The sequence below is a fragment of the Stegodyphus dumicola genome, chromosome 1 (genome assembly GCF_044657685.1).
Source record: "Stegodyphus dumicola isolate Sdum_Otavi_A_Nest chromosome 1, ASM4465768v1".
In the NCBI taxonomy this organism is placed as follows: domain Eukaryota; kingdom Metazoa; phylum Arthropoda; class Arachnida; order Araneae; family Eresidae; genus Stegodyphus; species Stegodyphus dumicola.
Window position 1 is genome coordinate 120,528,941 of NC_140768.1, and position 24,785 is coordinate 120,553,725.

The window sequence follows — 24,785 nt, forward strand, 5'->3', positions numbered from 1 at the left end:
ATTTATTTTAATATTTGCTGAAGCACGATGCCATTTTGTGTGAATTTGAGTCAAATAGTCCTTAGACCAGGGGTCGGCAACCTTTTTTGGCCACGGGTCAAAATCAACCAAAATGCGAGTATTAAAGAGACGTTTGGGTCAGAGATATTTTCATATTAAAACAGCATTTTAGTAAATAATAACATATATTTTATTAAGAAAATAATTACAAACATAGTTGAATAAACTTTATTTATAAACTTTCTCTACGATATCAATGGCTCCCCTGATGTTGAACTTGTGACGTCAATTTAGTCAAGTCTGGTTTATAGTTGTTTCAAGTCAAACACAAGCATCTGAATTTTCAATAGTTAACCTGCTCCTGTTTTTGCTTAAAATAAATTTCATTCGTGAAAATATTTGCTCACATTTATAAGTGGACCCGAATGTGGACAAAATGGCAAAGGCAATTTTTTTTTAATGATGAAAACCTCGTAGGAAGTGATGCCCAACATGTTGATATCATGAGAAAATAATTACTGTATTTGACGGCACATAAGACGCACTTTTTTCTCTAAAGTTGGTCTAAAAAAAGTTACCTGCGTCTTATACGTGAAGGACACAGGTTAACTTTCAATACTGAATGCTATTTTTAGCCCGGATAAAGGTCTAGACACACATAACGTTTTCTACATCTGCCATAATTATTTTGTGCATACTTGAAATATCTGTCGCCAAAAAGCGTCGAAGTTCGATGGTCACATTACGTCTATGGAGCCTTTCTTTACATAGACGTAAAGAAACATCTCTTTGACTCAGCCGACATATGTGTCGGTATCGGTGCTACTCTGTATAAACGTTTCAGTATCAGTGCTTAAAATTATTTGTTTAAAAAAAATACCCTGGAAAATATGACTACAGGAAACAAGAGATTAAGTTATACAATTCAGTATAAACTAGGAGTGTTAAACTACACCAAAGTGCATGGAAACAGAGCAGCAGCAAGGCATTTCGGTTCACCACCAACCAAAAAAATGATATGTACTTGGCGTCTGCAGGAAAATCAACTGATGTCTGCTAAAAAAAGAAAAAATAACCTTTAATGCCCAGCTCCATCTTGGCCTGAACTTGAAAATGCCGTAAAAATGTTACAGAATGTATGGAACGTAATGGTTACAGAACGTATGGGCGACGCGACCTGGTGGACTCTTAAGAAAACCCTCTCTTTTAGTTTTGGATCAGTTTAGCGCCCATAGAACTGAAACTATAAAGAATAAAGCGAGAGAATTAAAAACCCAGATAGCTGTCATTCCTGGTGGACTGACTAGCCAATTGCAGCCTTTAGATGTATCGGTGAATAAGCCATTTAAGGAAAAGGTGCGAGAATGATGGAACAAGTGGATAGGAGAGCCACATCATGCCCTCACACCCTCAGATAGAATGAAGCGGCCCTCTATTTCACAAGTGTGCGACTGGGTAACTTGTGGGGGAGATCTTGCGAGGACGTAAAGGCTGAAGTAATTTTTGTCTTTTAAGAAGTGTGGAATCAGTAATGCTCTTGACGGAACAGAAGACAACACATTATTCGAAGGAAGTGATACTAGCGATGATGGAAAATGTAGTGATAACGATATTCTCGTTTTTGATGATGATGATAGTGAAAAGGATTTTTGTGGTTTTGAAAGTGATTAAATTCTAATTTCATGATAGGCAACGTTTCCTTTGAATCTTTTTTTTTTTTTTTTTTTTTTTTTTTGTGTGTGTGTGTGTGTGTGTTGTTTCTGCTTTATTTTGTATTATGTTTGATTGCTTGCTGTTCATTCATTTATTCATTATTGAAATTTACATATCATGTTCAAAATAGCTTGCCGTTTGTTAATTTTCCTTAATAAGAATATGCTTAGTAATTGCATTCAATGATTGTTTATTTGGCTTTTACGAAACGTGAGAACTAAAAGAAACCACATTTTAAGTTATTGTGGTACCGCGCTGTCGCACGGACTATTGAAACTTCTTTTCCTTGTGTGTGGCCTTCTAAATAAGGGTGCGTCTTATATGCCGTCAAATACGGTATCTTCTGTATTTTCCAAATCGTTCCGCAATTTCTTGAATTTATACGTCAATAATGTTGAACTTTTAAAATCAACCATTTTTAAACTAAAATTGTCAATTCTTAGATATTCAAAATACTGCAAATTTATAGTATTTTCTTCTATTTTATCGGGCTTTATTATAAACATTTCTCCGTGTTTCTTAAGACTTTGAAACCGACTTTAATATTCACTTTTAATGACCGAAATCCAAGTTTTGAACATATTTAGATTGCTTTCATCGATATTTTCTTTTTCATGTTCCCTTTTTAACGAGGGAAAGAAATGAAATTTTTTAGTTTTTATGTCAGTTTCAAATAATATCAATTTTGAAGTAAAACTCTTCCATTCTTCATACATTTTCAAAATTGTGTGGTTATTTCCTTGGAGTCATACGTTGAAATCATTATAATGGTTCATTATTTCTGTTAAGAACAAAAGTCTTAAAAACCATTGTTTATCATTGAGTTCGAGATCATTTTCACCGATTTCGTGAAGAAATATTTGTATATCATCAAAACACTCTACAAATCTATTAAGAACTTTGCCCCGACTTAACATCGTATTTCAAAATGTAATAACAAATCTTCATATTTCGATTCAATTTCCTCCAAAAAAGCTTTAAAGTGCCTGTGTATTAATGCTGAATGTGCTATTATCATGTTTACGATCTTAACCACTTTTTCCATTACATCCTTAAGTTGTTGTGTAGATGCGTTTGCAAATAAATTTTCTTCATGTATGATACAATGAAACGATAAAAGTGAACGGCCAAATTCATTTTCTATTAGTTTACAAATCCAACAGTTTTTCCTCTCATACTTGGAGCACCATCAGTTGTTATGGAAAGCAATTTACTTTTAAAATCCAATACTTGCCCATTTTTGAAATTTGTAAACTCTTGTACTTGACGAAAAATATCAGTGCCTTTGATGGTGTCATTCATTGAAGCAAGAACGCATAGTTCTTCATTGACATTCGAGCTATTTATTGATGCAAATCTAATAATTATTGCAAGCCTACCAATACTATTTATGTCGGTACTTTCGTCAACTGCAATGCTAATTTTGTCACAAGATAACAAATCATTTTTGACTTGTTCATCAATATTCTTGGCCATATCTTCAATGCGACGCTGGACTGTTCTAGCTGACAATGGCATTTCTTTGATTCTCTCAATTATTTGTTTTTTATTTGCGAAGTCATTAAATAAGTGTTTGGAACAATTTATGAATGCGTTTTTCAGAAACTCGCCGTCTGTAAATGGTTTTCCGTTGGAACCAATGCTAAGAGCTCCAACAAAGCTGGCAGACGTAGCGTGAGTGTTGCTGGTAACAAAACTCTTTAAGAATTAATTTTCTTTTCCAAAATTTAATACACGTTTAGCAATGTATTCAGATTTATCTTCATTTGCCATTTCACTCACATCTTTATGTTTTGAAGAAAAGTGTCGCTCAACATTATAAGTCCAGGCGGTAATTATATCTGTACATAAAGTACATATCAATTTGTCACCATTTTCGATACACCCATACTTTTCTGTCCACACATCTTGAAATAATCTCTTTTTTGCTTTTTGTTTGTTCATGGTAATTTTTTAAAATAATAATATTTATTTCACTAGGTTACTAGGTCAATATTATTGTACTACTTTACTACATGTGCTATAACTATAACTGACATACAACTGAGATAACGATGTGTGCATGCAGGAATGGTACAATTTGTTCAGACAATGTTGCTGCATTCCACATACTATTGACCGATTCCATATCCAGTCAGGCGGGGGTGGGGCGCGCATCCAGGAATGGTACAATTTGTTCAGACAATGTCGCTGCATTCTGCATACTATCGGCCGATTCCATATCCAGTCAGGCAGGGGAGGGGTTTAAATGATATTTTTATATGTTATACTGGATTCAAATTTGGTACGTTCATAACTTTGCGACAAAAATGTTTTGGGAAAAAGAAAAAAATGTTGTATATCTTATACTTTATTTTTGGAACTAACGTGGGTCACTTGAAATTACCAAATGGGTCACAGGTTGCCGACCTCTGCCTTAGACCATTTTCTCCAGAAGGATTGTGACATTTGCTGAACTAGTTTCCAACGATTGCAAAGTGTTAGTGTCTCGTCGTCTCGTCACACACATTTGGTTCCAGAACAGCCTTTAACGATGTTCCTATCAAAAAATGACCCGGTGTAATCATGGAAAAATCATCTGGATCACTTGAAATCGCTTCTAATGGTCTTGAGTTCAGACATGCCTCGACTTCTGCTAGATAAGTAGCAAATTCTCCAAAAGTTAGAACTTGAGAACCAATTGCTCTACTCATATGGTATTTCATAGCCTTTACCACGGCTTCCCACAGTCCACCAAAGTGTGGCGCAGAAGGCGGATTGAAATTCTATTTAATTTCTTCCTCTATTAAGTATCTAGGTTTTGATCAGAATGATATGATTTTTGTTGCCTGTTGGCACCTATAAAATTAGTGCCGCAATCACTATACATTTCCTCTGGTTTTTCATGTCTAGCAATGAGTCGTTTTAGAGCTGCTATGAAAGAATCTGTCATCACGTCTCCAACTCTTTCGAAATGCACTTCCTTGGTACTAAAACATATGAAAACACAAATGTAGATCTTCACTGCCTGAACACTGCGCCCTTTCTTCGGTTTAACTTGGAAGGGACCCAAAAAATCCACACCACATTTCGAAAAAGCTCTTGTGGGATTCACTCTGGATGCTGGAAGATCTCCCATTGTTTGATATGACAGCTCACTTCTGTGTAGACAGCATGTTACATATTTACGAATAATCTTGCGAATGGCTTCTCGTGCATTAATAATCCAGACACTCTGCCTGATTTCTGAATGGAGCATTTGTGTTCCTCTGTGAAGATATTTATACTGATAATATTGCATTATTAGTTCTGTAATATAGTGTAATTTAGGTAGAATGACTGTATATTTTACATTCTGTGCGAAGCTAGCATTTCTTAGTCGTCCTCCCACTCTTAGAATACTCACATCGCCTAAGAATGGATTCAACATATTGAGTATGCTGCAAGGACTTACTAGTTTTTTTCTTTTTCAAATGATCGATTTCTTCACTAAACTCTTGCATTTGCACAGACTTGATTACCCAAGAATGTGCTAGAGCTAGCTATCTAGTCTGGAGAAAATTTTATTTTGTCCTTATTATTGATGACCGTTTCAAACTGGCAATAAATCTGAGACACCAAGCTATAACATGTAAAAGTTTTGTCCAAGAAGAATATTTATGAAGCAGTTCATCAATCACACAATTCTTAATCACAGTAGTATGCACAACATATCCTTTTCTCTCAGTTTCTATTACTTCCAGTGGGATATCCTTCAGTGGATGCAAAAAAAAAAAAAAAAAAAAAAAAAAAAAAAAAAAACCTATCCTTTCTTTTTAGCCAATGTGGAGCACACCACCAACAGTCACCTTCCAACAAACATTGAGCTGGCACACATCTACTAACTAAATCAGCAAGATTTTCCCTTTCACTGCAATGATTCCAAGACCTGGGATTTGATTTTTCCTGCACTTCAACAACTCTATTACCGACAAACTGTTTCTATTACTTTGCAGAACTCTTTATCCAAAACAAGACAATTAAGGAATCGGTCCAATACACAAACTTATCAAGAAGATCCTTAAAAGCTCTCCCAGATAATTTCCTATTCTAGCTCCTATGACTGCTGCCATTAATTAGTTCCAATCGTGGCAACGTCAATTTCTTCAAAGGAGCTACTCTGCTTTTCGAAATGACAAACGACATGAAAATGGCACCCTTATCAGTTAAGTAACGACAATACAGCATCATAAGCTATAGGAGACGCATCGCAAAATATGTGTATTTCCATTTTTGAACTTAAGTTCTCACAATACACAAATATATTTCTCAGAACAGAAATATCCTTCACATATTCACATAAATACCAGTTAGTCCACTTGATTTTTAGGTCATCTGGCAGTTCCTCATCCCAACCAATATGATGTTCCCAAATTTCCTGTAGCAAACACTTAATCTTAACTACAAATGGAGCTACAAAACCAATTGGATCAAAAATCATTGCTGCAACGTGCAAGACATAACGCTTTGGGCTCTTTAAACTCTCCATTAATCTTGCTATATCTAAAGAAAATGTATCATTTACTGGATTCCAGTTCAAGCCTAAAACCTTCAACGGACAATCAGAAATACAAGTATCATCTCTGAATCCATTATGCATTCACAATGACCTCAGTGTCTCAGAATTAGTTTCTAAATTTCGCAAAGTCATACTTGCATTCTTTAAAATCAACACAGCTTCAGAAGGCAGCTTAAATGCCTCTTCCAGTACTTCTCCCAAAATATAAATCTACATAGTGAAGAGTTCAACATTTCAACACATTTGGGTTTATTATTCCTGTACTGCTTTAAGTGCTTTTTTATTGTTGCACTTAAAATAAATGGCGATGACTTACCACCAAATGACAAACATGTCATACGCATTATTTTGTAGTTTTCATTTGTATTTTCTAATAACCACAAGAACTTAAAAAATTTCCTATCCTCTTTGGAAATTCCAATCATCAAAAATGCTTTTTCTATATCATCACAAAATGCAAATTTGAATTTCCTAAACTTTAAAATAACATCCAGTACAATGGGATTCAAATTTGGCCCAATCTCTGAATAATCATTCTAAGAAAGATTTAGTTTCACTTTCGAACTACAATTGAAAACCACACGAACTTTAGTAGTATCCTTATCAGTTCTCACAACTGCTCTATGTGGCATGAAATACTCCTTCCCATCCCTAGAACATTCTTCAATAATTCCTTTACTCTGCTGATCTTTAATTATGTCTTTGTATTCATTCGCTAACTATTCATTATTTTTGAAATTGGTTTTTAAGTTTTCAAGTCTTTTTTTAGCAAGACAAAAGTTATTTTTTAAATCAATTGGCTTTATTTCTCATAACAAAGGAGTTTTGTATCTTCCATCTACAAACCTAAAATTTATATTCAAATTGTTTAATTAAATTTTCATTTGCAATTGATAACTTATTAGAATCTGTAATTCCTAAAGATTCTAAATTCCATAACATCTGCATATCGGTGCCAGCGCAAAAATTTGTTGATACTACATTTCCCCAAATTTTATCCTTAGAATTATTTTGTATTCCCTGCAGTGTATGGCCCAAAATAGTTTGTATGCAGTTTAGCATTTTGGTTATTTTTTCTACTTTCGACTCTTTAATGACTTCCCAAAATAATCTGCTCCTATTAAAATGTAAATATAATTGTAAATGTAAAATGTAAATACCTTCATCTGAATCCATGCATGCCTCAGCTAAATTTAAACTCTTTTGCTTAAAAATATTTTGAATATTTATATTGGGGAATGCAATGGGTGTGGCAGTAATCATTTCAGTAACTAATGCTCCTATCTCAATATATTTCTTAGGATCATTCCTATTCCTCAATGTTAACTCTGCTACACTTACGGCTTTTGTGGACCAAAAGCATAAACCGACAATCTTTCCTTTCGAATGGTTTTATGTTTAAGGGCATCTGTCGAAGATTTTGTAATCCAAGATCTCTCACTGACAATATCCATTAACACCTGGCATAGTTTAAAGTTTTCTTTCGAACAAACCAGGACGTACAAGTTTGGATTAAAGCACTGCCATTTGACCCCCAATGAGACAAGTTGCATTGAGTCACCACGTTTGAATTCGCTTTCCCTCCTTCGACTTCAGCTGATTTATTACTATTCTCACATAGCAAGGAGTGGTGAGCTAACCTGTTGCAATTCTTGTATGGGTCGAGTTTAAATTTTACAGTTTATATATGTTTGCAACAGGTTCTTCAAAACAAAAGCATATTTCAGTATCAATTAAACAAAAAGTGGAATTTCTACAAAAAAGTGGATAACTATTTCTCCATTATGCAAAAAGTGTCACTCTGCAAAAACAGAAAAAAGGACTTTAAAATTTTTTGTGGACTCTTTGTTTGCAAATTGCACATCCAAAATTGTTTCAAGCCAAAATATTTCACAAGGAAATGGACTTAAAAACTGAATGCAGGTATTCGACTGTTGGCTAACCAGATTGAAAAATCGCCTTAGTATAAAGCTGTTAACTATTCAAGGTAAATATGTTTCAGCTATACTGAAGTACTTGAATGGTTTGCAGAGGAATTCGTTAGACTTATTAATAATGAAAATTTATCTTCATAACAAATTTATAATGCTGAAATTTCTTTTTTTTTCAATATGTGCCCAGAAATACCCTCATCTCTATAGAAAAGGCCTTGGTAAAGATTTCAGAGTGAAATTAAAAATTTTAGACAATGTGAATACTGTAGGAACATACAAATGTAAACTTTCATAATCAAAAAAAGTAGACAGTCTTTGGGTATTTAAAGGAGTAAAGATTTTCTTTGCCATCTATCATTTGAATAAAAGAGCATGGATGACACAAACATTAATGAATGATTGTTTTGAAAATTATTTCAAACAATTTGAAATCGGTTGGTTTTCTAAGTGGTGCAAAAATAATAGACAACTCATAGACGACTGTTTGGCTCATACTTCATTTAAAAGTGTTTGTAAATGAAAACCAAATACTATGTTATTCTTTCCATCAAATTGTACACCATTATGCAAGCAATGGATATCAAAGTGCTGAATACTTTCAAGTGCAGATATAAAGTAGCCTTTTTAAATTGTATTCTGAACAGTTACAAGACAATTCAAGAATTAAAAAAAAACATTTTAACCCTTTGCGGCATGGTGGGTCAATATATGTCCCACCTAATTAATATTTATTTTCTCAGTTAGCAATTTCCATTAGAAATTTTCTAATATTTTAAAAATAATCTATTTTAGTTATTATTTTTCTCAGTAGATGTCACTACTACATCAGGGCTTCAGTTTATAAGCAAAAAATATTCAAAATAGGATCACAAGAGTGATATCCATGTATCTCGCATTTTTCAATATTTTAAAACTTTTGGTATGCAATTTAGGATATGTATGATTCTTTTTAATATTCAAAGGTATTTTATTTTCTAAAATCTTAATTGGATTCAATATTTTATAACATTAATTTTGCAGTTGAAATAAGTGGGTTAAAATTTGTCCCACCACACACTAGAATTTCCGCTCAATAGATGGCAGCACTCACGATTATTTTTTCTTTTCTTTTTTGCATCTATTTTTTTCGTGATTGCGCGCGCTTTTACATCCGTTGTATGCTCTGATGTGCTAAAATGTCTAGAAAAAAATTAATAACTCAGGAAGCTTTGGATCTTTTTGCTGAATTGCCAACCGATTGCGACTCAAATGCTTCAGATGTCAGTTCTGATTCAGATGAAATTGAAATCCAGGAGAGAATAACTGAGGTTGAAGTTATTGCTGAAGAAGAAAGGAAAGTAGCTATAATTTGTTTCGCTTTTTAAAGACACAGACCCATCTATGCATGTGGCACTGTTAATATGAATCGGAAGTATCTACTCACAAATTTATGTCAAGGGAATATATAGACTTTTCAGTTAACGAGGATTCAATTTATTGCATAAAATGGAAGGATAAAAGATCTGTTTCTATCCTTCCATTTTATGCAATAAATTGTCTGTGTTAATTATCCTGTCTTGCTTGGAAAAGGCAACTGAAATGAAAGAAATTAATAGAAAAGAACGAGATGGAAAGACAAAAAAAGTACTATGCCCAAACAGCACTATTTCATACAATAAGAACATGGGATATGTTGACTGATTGATCAACTGAAAGGACTATATGAAATAGACCGCAAAAGCAAGAAATGGTGGCACATGAGTTTTTTTTTTTACATTTGTTCGTGAACCCGATCATGATGTAAACACAATGAAAGATTTTCTTCTCTCAGTTATAGAAGGTCAGGCAAGAAAGAGCAGAAAAGAAAACTAAAATCCCCAGTTCAAATAAAAACCCGTTCGTACAACCAGAAAAGAGACTAAAAATTATAAGTCACACGCCAAAGAGAACGAGCAGGAGAAGATGTGCATATTGCAGCACATTGAAAGAAGAACGACGGACATTTTGGATGTGTGAAACATGTGAAGTGCCTCTATGCTTACAAAAGAATGAAACATGTTTTTCAAAGTTTCATGAAAAATGACTTTTTTTCAGTTTTAATCATATATAAATGTTTGTGAATCAAGTGCCAATTTCAATATTTTATTTAGTATCATATGTATGTGTATCAAATTTTAATCTTAAAATAATATTCAAGAAAATATTTTCTTTTGTTCCTAAAATTTAAAAATATTAAATATATATATATGCAAAATTTTACAAGTCATGCATATATGCGATACGTAGAAAATGCATTTTAGTGTGTTTATTATGAATGTTTTAGAATGCATGCTTTATTTTGTTTATTCATTCCACATATGATTTTTTTTTTCCTGCTATACACCAATATGCTATAAGACATGTGCTAGTTGCATGGTGGGACAAACGATATCCCACCTTCCCCCGTAAAAAATAAAAGTGCAGAATTTTTTTCAAGCCTTAAAGACACTTAAGTAAGTCCATCTGACTTATTCTAAGGCATTTTTTTAAAGATTAAAATATATTTTAAATATGCGTGTCGCAAAGGGTTAAGGAACTTTCTGATTATCTGCCCAGCTCTGAGAAGAATCGCCAGCCATTGGCAACTAATGTTTCATCAAGCTAAGAGGCAAAAGACAATAGCCTTTTTTAAAAATGGTAGTGCTCTTAATTAGATAAACAATTAACAAAATAAAAAATGTAAGAAACATTCATAATAAAATACTTTCTAGTCCAAATTGGCTTTGTCCCTGAAGGACTATAGTTTTCGTTTTGCGATTTTACGTTGAATCACTATAAACAGCGATTCGCTTTTCAAACTGTTGCCACCAAATTTTAGAGTCCTGCATATTATATTTGAAGAAATTAAATAATGAAAAATCTGCATAAATGTATGTATATTTCTTGCATTGTGATAAAACAATGGTACATAGAGCTATCGAATTTTGAATGACATAATCCTCCTACAAATTATGGGCATGTGGAAGACCAAATTTGGAATTTGTTTTATTATCAATTAGAATTTGTAAAACTTTAACGAATTTTTGATTAACAAACTCAAGGATTTCAAAGCGAGCAATGGCAGCACTCAAGTGGGGGAAAAAAAAGCTTTTTATCTGGAGCACACGGAACTGTGTATCAGAAATTCTAAAGAATTAATCTAAGAATCTCGGAAATTTTAAAATTATTTTGCGACATTGCTATTAAACGGAATTTTATCGTTTAAATGCAAAGAACATGGTATTTAATAAATAAAGGAAACACACAAAACGTTAAAAAAATGCCCCTTTGGATGTAATTTAAAATCTGAAAGCCTTCAGATTTTTTTTTTTTTTTTTGTTGTTGTTATTCTCACCATGTGCATTGCAATTTGTTTTAAAAAACATCAGAGAATGGCAGAAATTCGGCATCACAGACAACTTGGCACTGCACACACTGTTGTTGTTGCTACCAGTCTCTCTTATTTGACAAAGGTCAGCTCAAGCCCACGATATTCATCATACTAAGGGGTCAGATGTGCCTGTCATTGGGAAGAACTTTGGGCACCATACAGGCGACAATACGACTTTTCCCAATTCCACCTTAAGTTTTGGTAAAGAGCACGCCAGGGGGCCAGGTCCATAAGTTTCCCACCCCTCTTCTCCTGCCACCGACCTCTTGGGAGGAATTTTAGCTCGCCACATATTTAGAGTGTCCCAATGCCGCACAGGCACTATAAATTTACAAATGTTCGGGATTTGACGCCGAGCCATTTGGTATATCAGTCGGCATCTCAGCAGCTTTGTCTGAGCAGCTTGTTTGTTTTTCATAGTGAGGATCATGATAGTTGCAAGTTTCAAGGTTTTCGAATATCACAAGCAAAAAGATGAAATTTTTCGCTTGATAGGGAGAAGTGATAATAAATGAAGATGAGGCAACAGAAGGTTTCCACTGTGATGACAGCACCCCATCATCTATCGACTAATGGATATCAAAATCTGTAATACGGTTTTAAATCCAGAAAATATTGCAACTGATCATGAAGAAAGTAACAAAGAGGCTGAGAATGATGAAAAGATTTCATTTGATAGTTTTAGTAAGAATTCTTGATATAGCATTTGCAGAACGTAAATTCTGGAGCTTTGTAACTTAGCAAGAAACTGTGTCTATCCATAAAAGTCAAAAGGAATTAATTAAGACAATAAAATAAAACCACTATCTCGGTTCGGCGGCACATACTATTACTCTACCCATATATGCAACCATATTGTTTTGCTTAAAAAATATCAGAGAATTGTAGAAATTTTGATCCATAAAATTTGTTCACAAAACACTGCTTCACAGAATGTGATTTCTTACATTCTCTAATTGGTGGGCAAAATGCCATATTTCTGAAGAATTGCAGTGGTTTCCTTTTCATCAGTTCACAAACTCGCATTACTATTTCTTACAAGAAAAAAAAAAAAAAAAAAAAAAAAAGAGCCCTTAATGCAACAAAAATAAGCAGTATTGGCTGTTTAATTTGAAAGTCAGAAATTCCACCTGTTTGCTGTGTCTGCACCCTTACTTGGATTGTCATATAAATGCATTTTGCTGATATTGTGTTTTGGTGACATAATGCTTTGTGTGGTAAATTCCTTTCAAGGATGTGCAGATGATTAGAAATTACAGGTTTTTAACATAAATTCTGCTGTGTAAAGGATTGCAGTTTCATAGGATAATGTGTGTGCAGTTATTTTTAAAAATGCTTGATATAATTTATGGCCAGCTCTTATTTTTCATAGTGAGGATCATGATAGTTGCAAGTTTCAAGGTTTTCGAATATCACAAGCAAAAAGATGAAATTTTTCGCTTGATAGGGAGAAGTGATAATAAATGAAGATGAGGCAACAGAAGGTTTCCACTGTGATGACAGCACCCCATCATCTATCGACTAATGGATATCAAAATCTGTAATACGGTTTTAAATCCAGAAAATATTGCAACTGATCATGAAGAAAGTAACAAAGAGGCTGAGAATGATGAAAAGATTTCATTTGATAGTTTTAGTAAGAATTCTTGATATAGCATTTGCAGAACGTAAATTCTGGAGCTTTGTAACTTAGCAAGAAACTGTGTCTATCCATAAAAGTCAAAAGGAATTAATTAAGACAATAAAATAAAACAGCTTACACAACCTACATTGAAAGAAATGTTTAATAAACAAATAAATATTCAGTTTTTTTTTGGTAAATTTTGATTTTTTAAGGTCATAAATACTTCATTAATTCATAAACAACGATTTAATTTTTTCAATTTTAATTTCTATGTATAACCTTACTAGACTTAAGCATGATCTAAAATCTGGAATCAATAAAATCCCTTTGATTCTGGATTTTGGACTTCATACTTTAGTAACTAAAAAATTTACATACTAAAATTCTGGAAAAAAAAAGATTTCACATTATTTTATATGTCTTTGCTCGCTACTAATCTTTTGAATGGAAATTTTTTAAATGTTTAGTAATGTCTGGTTTATCATATGTTGTACTATTTTTGTAGTTTTATTTAAATTTTTTCATAATTATGTGAGAATTTTGCTTGACGTTATATGTAGTTATGTGAGAATTTTGCCACAAATCATACAGCTGCTGTTTTGAATAAACTTTATTAATTTTTATTTCTTTCTGTTAGTATAGCATATCAGTTGAAATTTTATGCATATGAAAAGCTCCAGACATGCTCCACTAGGGGATTAGTGCAAGAATGTGACCATGTTATTCTTCCTTCAGTTTCTTCAATTTTCACATTATTTCTTGCTGCACTTTCATTCATTGTAAGTATAGTCACTTCAAAACTTATACTGACGAATCAAAATTTTACACATACACACAAAAAGGGTTTAATTTTATTGTAATTAAGGATGGGACATTTGAATGTTTGAATCTTCAAGTTCACCCATTCCTGAAAAAGATTTGAGATTAAAAAATTTTTATCTTTGCACATTTTTGTCATTTGAATGTTTATCATGTCATTGTCATTTGTATCATATCATAGAAACTGTAGTTTCTAGCTTCTGATGCTGTGATTTATATATGATGTGTTTCGCTTATGACTTTAGCAGTTTACTATTTGAACTATTTGGTAAATATTAGTCACCAATCATTAATTATTGAAATAATCTTCCCCTCAGTGATCATTGTGTACATAAAAGATGAGTTATATGTAGCACACATATAGAGATCTTTGTATACTGGGATGCAATGTTCATTCTGACGAGGGCTCAATAGATAGAAAATAAACTTGGCAGCATCACAACAAATGTTAAGATTGTCTGCATGAGCCCATTTTGCACACCAACAATGTGTACATTGTCATTCATTGTCTTTGGGTGATCTGCTTGCACAAGTTCCTGAACTTGTAACATGTTTTGGGGATGATGATTGTAGAAGTTTTTTTAGATTGCTCATTGTGTTCGATGTGTGTTCTTGTATCTTTGAAGTGCTTGTCCTGCTCAAAACATTGTGTATAACTAACTCATTGTTTCTCTGCCATAATAGCACTGAAATTTATTCAGTGTCTGTCCAATTTAACACAAAGTTCCACATTAGCGTGTTGTACTGTCTTTTTGCACATGATAAAATTGCAGACTACCATACACATGTGAACACAAAAACAACAACTCCTGATATTAACACAGCAGTGTCTCTTGTCATATTACCTGATCGAGATTGAAGGTTACTGTAGATGCAAGTGTAACACTGTGCTGGCATTTGTTGAGTTTGATACAACTGTGTATGATTAAAAAGTTGGTACATAATAATAAAATTATAAACAATGAATAAAGAGGTAATAAAAGATAATCTGAAGTTTATTAAAAAGCTTAACAAAATATATATTTTTACATATTTTTCTGCTTTTAAGAGAGGTTTTTTAGTAGATTCAAACTAACTTTTAACAAAGTTAGTATTGTTTTTATAACTGATGTAATAGTTATTGTTTTAAGGGTAATGTTGTTATTTTGACCCTAAGTCCATTTTTCCTTCATATTATTTGCCCATTTGGTGGATTTTGATTTTAGGTGGGATTTATATAAGGAATATACAGTTAAAATTTCTATCTTGTATTTTTTCTGCTGTTTTCTTAATTGAATGGAATGGGAGTCTCAAAATTTAGTTGTTGTATATCTTTTTTAAAGAATTCTAAACTCAGTTTTATGTAGAACATTCAATGGTACGTTGAGACTGTGCAGAATTCCATTGCATTTAATGGTATTTTGAGACCATGCAGAATTCCTAAAACAGGTGTTTCTTTTATTGGTTAGGAGAATATGTAGCACAATGTGATATTGAATTATCTTTTCATATTTTTAGTGATGTTAATACAAGCTGTTGTTTCACAGGTCTTAGTGTAAATGTTCTTAGTATATAAGTTCTACATAGATAATGACTCTCTACTACTGTAAAATCTTTGGTAATGCAGTTATTTTGCAGTAAAATATTGTTATTTATATCATTTCAAATTTAGGATATAAAAATGGTGAAAAATATCAAGTCATTGAAAGTTTACAGTTAAAATATGAATTTGGATTGCCTTTTTTGATAAGAGAAATTATTTTTGTATGTGAAGGGTAAATCTAAGTGGGACATACAGAGCTAATATTTATTAGAATTATATCAATTTATAGAATATTATGTTCTTGTTATATATTAGCGAAAAGATTGATAATTATAAAACTATTCTTATAGAAAATGTGGATGCTACTCAAGGCAGTATGAAAAGCTGGATGGACACTTTTTATTTTGTATGCGTTTTACAAGCATAAAATTCTAAATCCATTAAATTAGCCATATATACTTGAGAAGCAGGGATATGTTGATGTATTTATGACTGCAATTCAAATAATTCACAATGAAAAGAAAACTTCTAAAACAATATTTTTAATACTGGAAACCAAATGTTGTGCAGAGTAATTACCATAGAGGTAGGGGTAATGGAGTGGTTATCAGTAACCCTGACTGCAAGACCATTTAAAGCCATTTCACTTATAAGCTTTCCTTCCTCGCTTATTTTTATCACCCCAGTCAAACTGCTAATCACATGTAACTCTATATGTTTTTCACTGTTTTAAACATGCTAATAAAAGTACCACTTTGTGATTAAATTAAAAATTTTTGTCACACAGTTATCTTCTCTGTGATATAAGTGATATACGCAGAAATACATACTCCTTTGATTTTTCCTGGTAAACATTACTAAACAGGTAAACATTTCATCCATTTTAGTAGCTTTCATAGAGTAAAGATAAATATAAGAATAAAATTTTTAAAAAAAGGCCTGTATGTGTATGATCTTGAAAATGATTATTATTTAAATTATTTAATTATTATTTAAATAAATTATTAAAAAATGAAATTTTCACAATTCACTCTAGCTTAATAAATAATAACAAACAGTTGAAAGGGCTAAGTTTTCATCCTCAAAAATATATTTCATGAATATTTTATGATGATCGTTAACAAGTGATTAGCATACAATATAAACATTGATTTTACTTGCCTATAAAAGTATTAAATTAAATTAATTTTAAGAAATCTAAAATTATTTAAAATTATTTAATTAATAATTTAAAATTATTTAATTAATAATTTAATTATTTTAAGTAATTTAAAATTATGTTAATAAAATCATTCAATTTTCCATTTTTAAATAACTCTTCAAATAATCATAATCAATATACATAATTCAACCATGCTATAAGATATAATTTTATATATTTCATTAAAAAGTTAAGAAACAATGTTTAAATAACATAATATTCGTTATATTCAAGATTATCTTACTACCCAATGCAAGCCAAAAACAGTATTATCTATATAAATATTACCATGCCTAAGAAATTCTAATGCAAAAGAAAGCAGAAATGATGTAAATGGAAAGAAAATACAATCTATAAAAATGCTTTATGTATAAAAATGATGGGCCTGTGAAAGCTAAAACCAATATTTTTTTATGCATCAATTCTTTCTGAGCATCCAGTAGTACAATAGCAGAGCAACAAATTATTTTATTACTTTAAATTAAAAAAAAATATAGAGAGTGTTGTTGAGAATATCATCAACATATATAGCATCCTATTGTAACAAAGACTGATGTAGCTGATAAGAAGAGAGTGATTGAAAACTGACTTGTTTTTCCTGGTTTCGGATTTTGGACGCAATATGTGGTACATATGTACGCAATATGTGGATTAAGTTAGTTATATATTAAAATTTATATTTACTAAATTAGTGTTTTGTATTTGAGTATTGTATTTTCAAAATTAATGACAATTTTTAATTTATATTGTGAAATTTCAGTCAGTTAAGGATTTATTCTACTATGTAGCTTAAATTTAATGGGAGAGCTTATTCTTCTGTGAAATGCAATGCTAAGTGTTTTTGTGAAATTGTTGCAGAATACATTTAATTTACCTAAAATAAAAGTAATTGTATGCAAAAGGGATTTATTTGCTGTTTAAATGAAACTGATAGTTGTTCTTGAGATGCTAGGAAAGCTGATTGTTCTCATATTAAGTTATTGTATTTTTAATTATGTGTTAGTAACTTCATATTATTCTGTTATATTTTCTTTCTAACGATAATTTTGATTTTCAGCCTGCGTTTTATATTACATGGAGGAAACCAGGAAGCCCTAAAGTCTTCATAAACAGTCTGATTTTATGTTCCTTTGGAAGTTTTTTATTTGGATACCATGTACATGAAAAGGCTGTTTTGATGATAATACTTCCTATGACGTAAGCTATATACATTTACATTTGTTTCTTCTTTATATATGAAAGTGTGTATTTCAAGCTTTTCTATGCATAATAATAGACCATATATTGTAACAACAACCTTAAAATTTTATGTCTATAAGTGCTAATAGATCAGTTTATTATACTAGTTACATACCATAAATTTTTAAAAAAATAAGAGAGAAGAAAGAAATTTTGATTATGCCTTTTGGAGTCTACAGGGGTTGGATAAAGAAAATATTTATCTAAGGCTTTTTCATTAGTTGATCAATAACCTGTTTGCTAAATGATAGAGTGATCTCCCAAACCCATTTGCAAAAGCATCTCCAAACTTTTCTAGTCAGCAAAAACATGCTGACTAGAAAAGTTTGTTATATCCCACTTAGTGATCTAATTTTAAAATCGGGTGCAAGTAATCTAAATCATATAACACTGACAATTTTTAAAACCAGTAATTGCCATATTAGAGAGCATATTTTAAAAATTATCTGTAATAGTATGAGGGAAAAAAACTATTTGACACATTTTCTTTTTAATTGCTCATATATTTTTACTAAAAGATGCAATATGACCAAAACTGTCAGTCTCTTAAATTCTAACGTCAAACTCTTAAAGCTTATTTTAATTTGTTAGAAACTTAATTTGAAACTATGAGCTGCAAAAGAAGTATATAGTTTATAAAATTTTTGCTTTATAGTGAATTAAGAATCAGTCCAAATATAGTTAAATTGCAATAAGCTAAAAGGGACACACCCTTCAAAAAACAAATACCGAAAATTCAAATTAAAATCAGTTTTAATGCTATGTTTCGATATTCGTGTTGACTTACCATTGAATTCCTAGTTCCGAAAATCATTCCATTGAAAATTCCCACTTCTTGAAGTTTGAGTAATCAAAGTTTTCATGTATATTCACAGTATGACAATTAAGTAATCAGAGTGTATTTAACGAAATAGAAATATTGTAGAGCATACACTGATGCAACTTTCTTTCTTAAGAATGCAGTTGTGACAGGTATTTAAAGAGAGGTCTTGTAGAGGTCTGCTTTTTGCTCTAAGAGTAGATGTCACATTCCTTTTAGCTCTTCCATTGCATGAAAATAACTGCAAAATGAATTAAAAAGCATGCAAGATGACTGACTACACAAACTTATTTTTGGGCAGAAGCAGCTCAATATACATTATCATGCAACACAACACATCTGAAAAAGGAGTTTCTGGCTGAATAATATAAGATTAAAAAATTTAATTCTTAGCTATTTTAAGTCAACTACTCAGCCAAATGTTTAAAGTTGCAGAATTGTTTTGGCACCTCACATTGTAAGGTAAACTTGATGTCACTAATTTAAAAGTGTAACTGTTTTTAATCTTCATCTTCCCAGAATGCAGGGAAATTATTGTCTCATCTTTTAGCCTAAATTCTGATAACACTAAAGCAGTATAATAATAGCAAATGTAATTGACATTCGTTCTCACTACAGCTTGGTAGATTGCAACGTAACACATTAATAAAACTTGCTTTGTCTGCCTGAGATTATAATGTTTTAAATATTTACAGAGTAGGAAGGCTGCATGTCAAAACTGTAGATCGGCCCACCAGCGGCCGAGCGGTAAAGACGCTGAACACTGGTAGTTCGGTCCGAGGTTCGAATCCCGCGAACGGGCTGGCTGCATGGGTGTTTTCGTGGTTTTCCCCATGTGTAACGTGTATACGAGCCAGTTTCCCTTAGAAAGTCCTCCACGAAGGCATCCCTCCCTTTAGGCAGATAGCCTTCGTGTGCTTTGCCATAAGTAAATAATCCAATCCAAAACTGTAGATCATTTAGCCACAAAGCATTTCCAGGGTGAACCACGAGTAGGTAGATCTACATTGCATCTTAAATCAATACCTAGTATTAATTGCCTACTATTTGCTGATGATTTGATAATTTGGACCGAAGCTCCAAAACATGGTGCAAAAAAACTTTATTGAAAGCCGTTTAAATAAGGCCCTGCAGGTGCTCTCGAATTGGTGTGAAGAAACTAATTTGACTGTAAATTTGGAAAAGACAGCTTCACAGTCATTTGAAAATTTTCACCCAGAGTTAAAGTACCAAGATACTTTGATTACCAACATGGACAATTTTACTTATCTGGGATTGACTTTTGATAATAAATTAAGTTGGAAGCTTCATGTTGAGCAGCTTACCGAACATGTTTCAAATAGACTTAGTATTCTTAAGCATCTAGCAGGATGTATTTGGGTGTGTGTGTTTGGTCTGTTACATTTAATACTTATATCCTGCTTTTAAGGATGTATTGTTGTCAAGCTCTTATCACTGCCCCACAATCGGTGGTTACTGAACTTGAAGTAATGCAAAACCAAGCTCTTTGCTTGATTACAGGAGCTGTGAAGTCCACATCTATTGATGCAATGTTATTGTTGACAGGAAATAAATTCATCTGGGATGTTATGATAATGAGGGCCTTGGTTCTCTACGAAAAGCTACTGCGGATGGAGGAGCTTTTAATTTCCTAGGCTTCACTATGTAGTCCCCCTACTAGAGGGACTACGCAGTGAAGCCTGGGAAATTAAAATCCCAATGATTTTTTCAAATAGTCCTGGACATGAAAGCTCTTGAGATTCCTGGTAATGTACAACCTCTCTTGACAACTAGAAGCCCCTTGGAGGTGATTAATGTCAAAGTAAGGCTAGACGTAGTAGAAACCATCCACAGAAAGAGAGATGTTGCACCAAGTGTCTCGCTTTGGAGACCATTGCAACTAGATATCCTTTTATTCAATGGCTACACATTTTTACTGTCTCAGTTTGACAGGGAAATAAAGGGTTAACAAATCGTTCTCCAGTGGGTGCCTGGTCACTGTGGCCTTTGAGGCAATGAACAAGTGGACTTGCTTGCAAAAAGAGGTGCCAACTTACTATTGCATACTAATACAGCCATTTCTTATTGGAGGATTAAACTGTTTTTAAAAAGTTTACTTACGTCTAATATCTTATGAGATCTTCAGGCTCGCACAGTGTTAAAAAGTTGGAGAATGCTAAGTCCTTCTCTTATTTCTGAAAGTTCCAAGACGCAGTGCAGTTGTGGCTTTCTGTCTGTCTACAGGACATGATTGTCTTGCTGCCCACCTGCACCGCATGAGCATTTCAAGTGATCCTATTTGCCCACTTTGTAATTCTGGAGAAGAAATGGACAGGGACCACCTGCTTCAATGTGGAGCTCTTCGTGGTCTTACCAAAGAGTCAAGATAATGGGAGGCAACAGCGCAATGACTTCGGTCTTTTTGTTCTTAGTTCTATTGTTTGTTCTATTATTTGTTCCTATATTTGTAAGATTTTAGTTCTTTGTATTTTTTGCCTAGCCATTGGAAATAAAAACTATTTACAAATCAATTAGTAAATTACAGACAAATTACATGGCTCCTAATTTAAGCAAGACTTACCATTGGATGTTTGGTTAAAGACCACTGAATACTGGTAATTCCTTCTGGGTTTGAAACTAGGGAAACAGACTGCTTGCATTTTCCACATGTGTAATGTAGTAATTAGTGTAATTTATATTTGATAATAGTAATTAACTTCCACATGTATAATGTAAATGCAAACAATTAGGAAGTCCTCAATGAAAGCATCCTTCTCCTATGTGCTTTGTTATATTTGACTACCTAATCTAAACTAAGATACTGAGACCAGATTTTGGAAAAGAAGACAGAATCACAAATTCTGAAAAATTTAATTTAATTTAGCAGTGGCAAATTTTTGAGTGAAGACCAAAGCTTAAATTTCTACAATATTTCAGATTTGGATATTATTAAACAATGTATTAAGTAAATGTCTGTATACATGTAATGATGTATCTTAATTTTTTGGATAATTCCATTGCTGTATTTGTTTGGATCTAGCTGTATAAATCTATTCCGATTTCTGACTTTTACTTGCACTTCAATTAAATGCTTCAATCTGTATGCATATTTTGACATTCTTACTAGACTATTAATTCAGGAACTGACACCAATATTTAAAAAGTTACATTTTTCAGAATATCTATAAGTTCTTGTGTATGCCGGGTTTTTAGATAGCTGTAAATAATAAACTAATAAATATTTATTATGTATCATTAGTAAAAATGAGAATACATTCCACAAGAAAAATTCTTAGTAAAATTTTGCTTAGAAATTTAATATTAAATATAACTGTGGCAATTAACTGAAGAGTGCAGCAAAATGTGTAAACCACATTTACTTATAAAAAAGATGTCAAATTTCAAAACCCACCAATATATAAATTCAAGTATATCTTATCTTCAGATTTTCACGGTAAAAATCTCTAAAATTTTGGAAAAAATGCTTAGAAATTTATCTTCATTAAGGTGGTGTTAAAAATTTGATAGGTAATAAATCCAATTAAAAAAAAAAAAAAACTATATATAAGAATTTTGTAAAATGTACAAATTCTGGAAAACCAGGGAAAATGTAGGAATTTCATTTGGATCAAACCACGGTTTTTAATTATAAAAGAAGAAGTCAAGTATATTATTAAAGTGTTGTCATTAAATATATACAAAATTCAATTAACATTATGGAGTTGAAATTTTGTATGCTATCCGTGGTTCGATTCCCGGCGAGGGCGTTGCTGATTTTTCATCTCTCCTGCTTCCAAAATACCTAATGTGTCTACAGTGGCGCCCGAACTAAAAGAGTGATGGATGATGATTCTCCACACCCAGGATTTGGCAACTGGGTCCCATTAACCCCAATTGCCCTTTATAAGGCGGAGTATATAAGATATTTCTCCTGCCTTCGTAGTGTAGTGATCAGTACGCTGTGTGCGTATTCCAGAGGTCCATGGTTCGATTCCCGGCAAGGCTGTTGCTCATTTTTCATCTCTCCTGCTTCCAAAATACCTAACGTCTTTACAAAATCAGTGTATTTTGTTATATTTTTTAATGTTGTGTATATTTATCAAGCTGAATTTCTAGAGCAAGTACTGCATTTCCAGATCTCTCAGATAAAATAATAGTGTCCATAAAATCATAAGAATAAAAATTGAACTTAAAATTAAAAAGTTGTTTTAAATTTTCATATGGTGTCACAAATGTTGTAGAATATATACTGAAAATTTCGAATTTATATAACTTAATTATATTGATGCTGCAACTTAATTGCCTATGAGATTGAATAAATCAGCATCTTCTGATTAAGTGATGTGAATGGAAAGTTCTTTTCAGTGGTTGAAATAAATATTGCTTATTATCATATTGATGCCTTTCTATTTGTAAAAAAAGTAAGGACAACGAATTAATTTACTGTGGTAAACTATTCCTTATTTGTAACATTGAGTAACCTATTCCTTATTTGCAACTCAATAGTTTAAATTGTTCTTGGATATGAAATTTATGTAGATTTATTCCAGTAGTAGAATCTACTTTGATTCTTCATTTCTTTTTTATAATTAATACTTATTCTGGAAAACAGTCATTACACATTTTAAGATTTTAGATGAAATATCCTCTTGAGTTTTTGCTGCTTAGTTCCCATATGACACAGGCCAGAAAGGAATGTATGTGTTACTGCTCAAGTGTGACAGTCGTTAATGTGCACATTACGTAGCTAATCTGCAGATTAACTGATTTGCTTCATTAAAGTTTGGAATCAAGAGTTTTCCCGCATTTTACTGAGGTAATGTGCATTAATGTCTTTCGTATCATTAATGCTCAAAAGTTCGTTTCTCTCATTTGCTTTCTCTCTCCCTCCACTTTGTACATTATCTACTAGGTATTCACTAATTCGTATATTGCTTACTAGTCAAATGTTAAACTGAAAATAAGATCTTTGCTGGAACAACAGCAACATTTCTGTACGCTTAAATTAACATAATGTTATTTATTTATTTTTCAATATCTAAAAAATCAAGTTAATACAATCAATAAATTAGTTGATAGAATCAATCATTAATCAATTGAAAACTATAATGAAAAGAATAAAACGGTTTAAAATATTATTACAATTAAGGAAATGAATTTGGCAAAACATAGGATAAAATTATGCTCAATTATTAGTGCACTCTAAAGATTGGTGACACTTTGAATTACATAGCGGTTGGATTTTGCGACACGCACACGTATTTGTGGTACATTTAGATTTGCAGTAACATTTTCTGAAATCCTGCCCGATCAACAATTAAAAAGTATAAGTGGCCGCTGTTTTAAGCATACAGAAATGTTGCTGTTGTTCCAGCAAAGGTGTTATTTTCACTTTAACAAGTGTCTAGTAGGTAACGTGGAAATTATTTAGGTAATTTGTGAAATGAAACAATTTTCTGCATTTTAACGAATCGCCTTAGTTAATCTGCAGAATAACTGATTTCCGCACTTTAGCGGTAACATATGCAGGTAAGGTTAAATAATCTTTGCAGGTTTCCCATACCACAGTGTTGGTATTTGCAGGTTTTGCTCATGCACACAAATAATCTAATTTATAAAAAGTTCAGCAATATATCATTTTGACACTTAAAAAACATGAATAAAATGGTTACCAAATATTCAATGCAAATTTATCTTTAGTTGTCTTGTAGTTAGTGTTTAGAGACTTCTGATTGAAAAGAAAATTGTAGGTATATTTATGATGATATTTTGGCACAGACTAAAATGAGTTTTAAGGTAAATCATTACATGTGATCTAAATTGAGAAAGAGTTAGGCTTACCATATGTTCCAGCATGTAGTATGCACTTTCAATACAAAAATAAGATTGAAATTTGTGGGCGCACGTTATATGCCGTGTATTAAAATGGTAGATTTAAAAATAAGGAATGAGCAATTAAAAAAAAAATCTATATGTACGTAAGTGCTG

The 24,785-nt window shown here is 32.2% G+C and overlaps 1 protein-coding gene across 2 annotated transcripts in view; it reads left to right on the plus strand.

The window, feature by feature from the left end:
• The window catches only part of xit (ALG6/ALG8 family glucosyltransferase xit), a 54,251-nt gene that overhangs the window by 20,037 nt on the left and 9,429 nt on the right, over positions 1 to 24,785 (plus strand). For both annotated transcript variants that reach the window (XM_035360208.2, XM_035360207.2), the window contains exons 8-9: positions 13,839 to 13,975; positions 17,796 to 17,935. In XM_035360208.2, the coding sequence (XP_035216099.2) occupies positions 13,839 to 13,975; positions 17,796 to 17,935 (277 nt within the window). The remainder of the gene's footprint in view (positions 1 to 13,838; positions 13,976 to 17,795; positions 17,936 to 24,785) is intronic.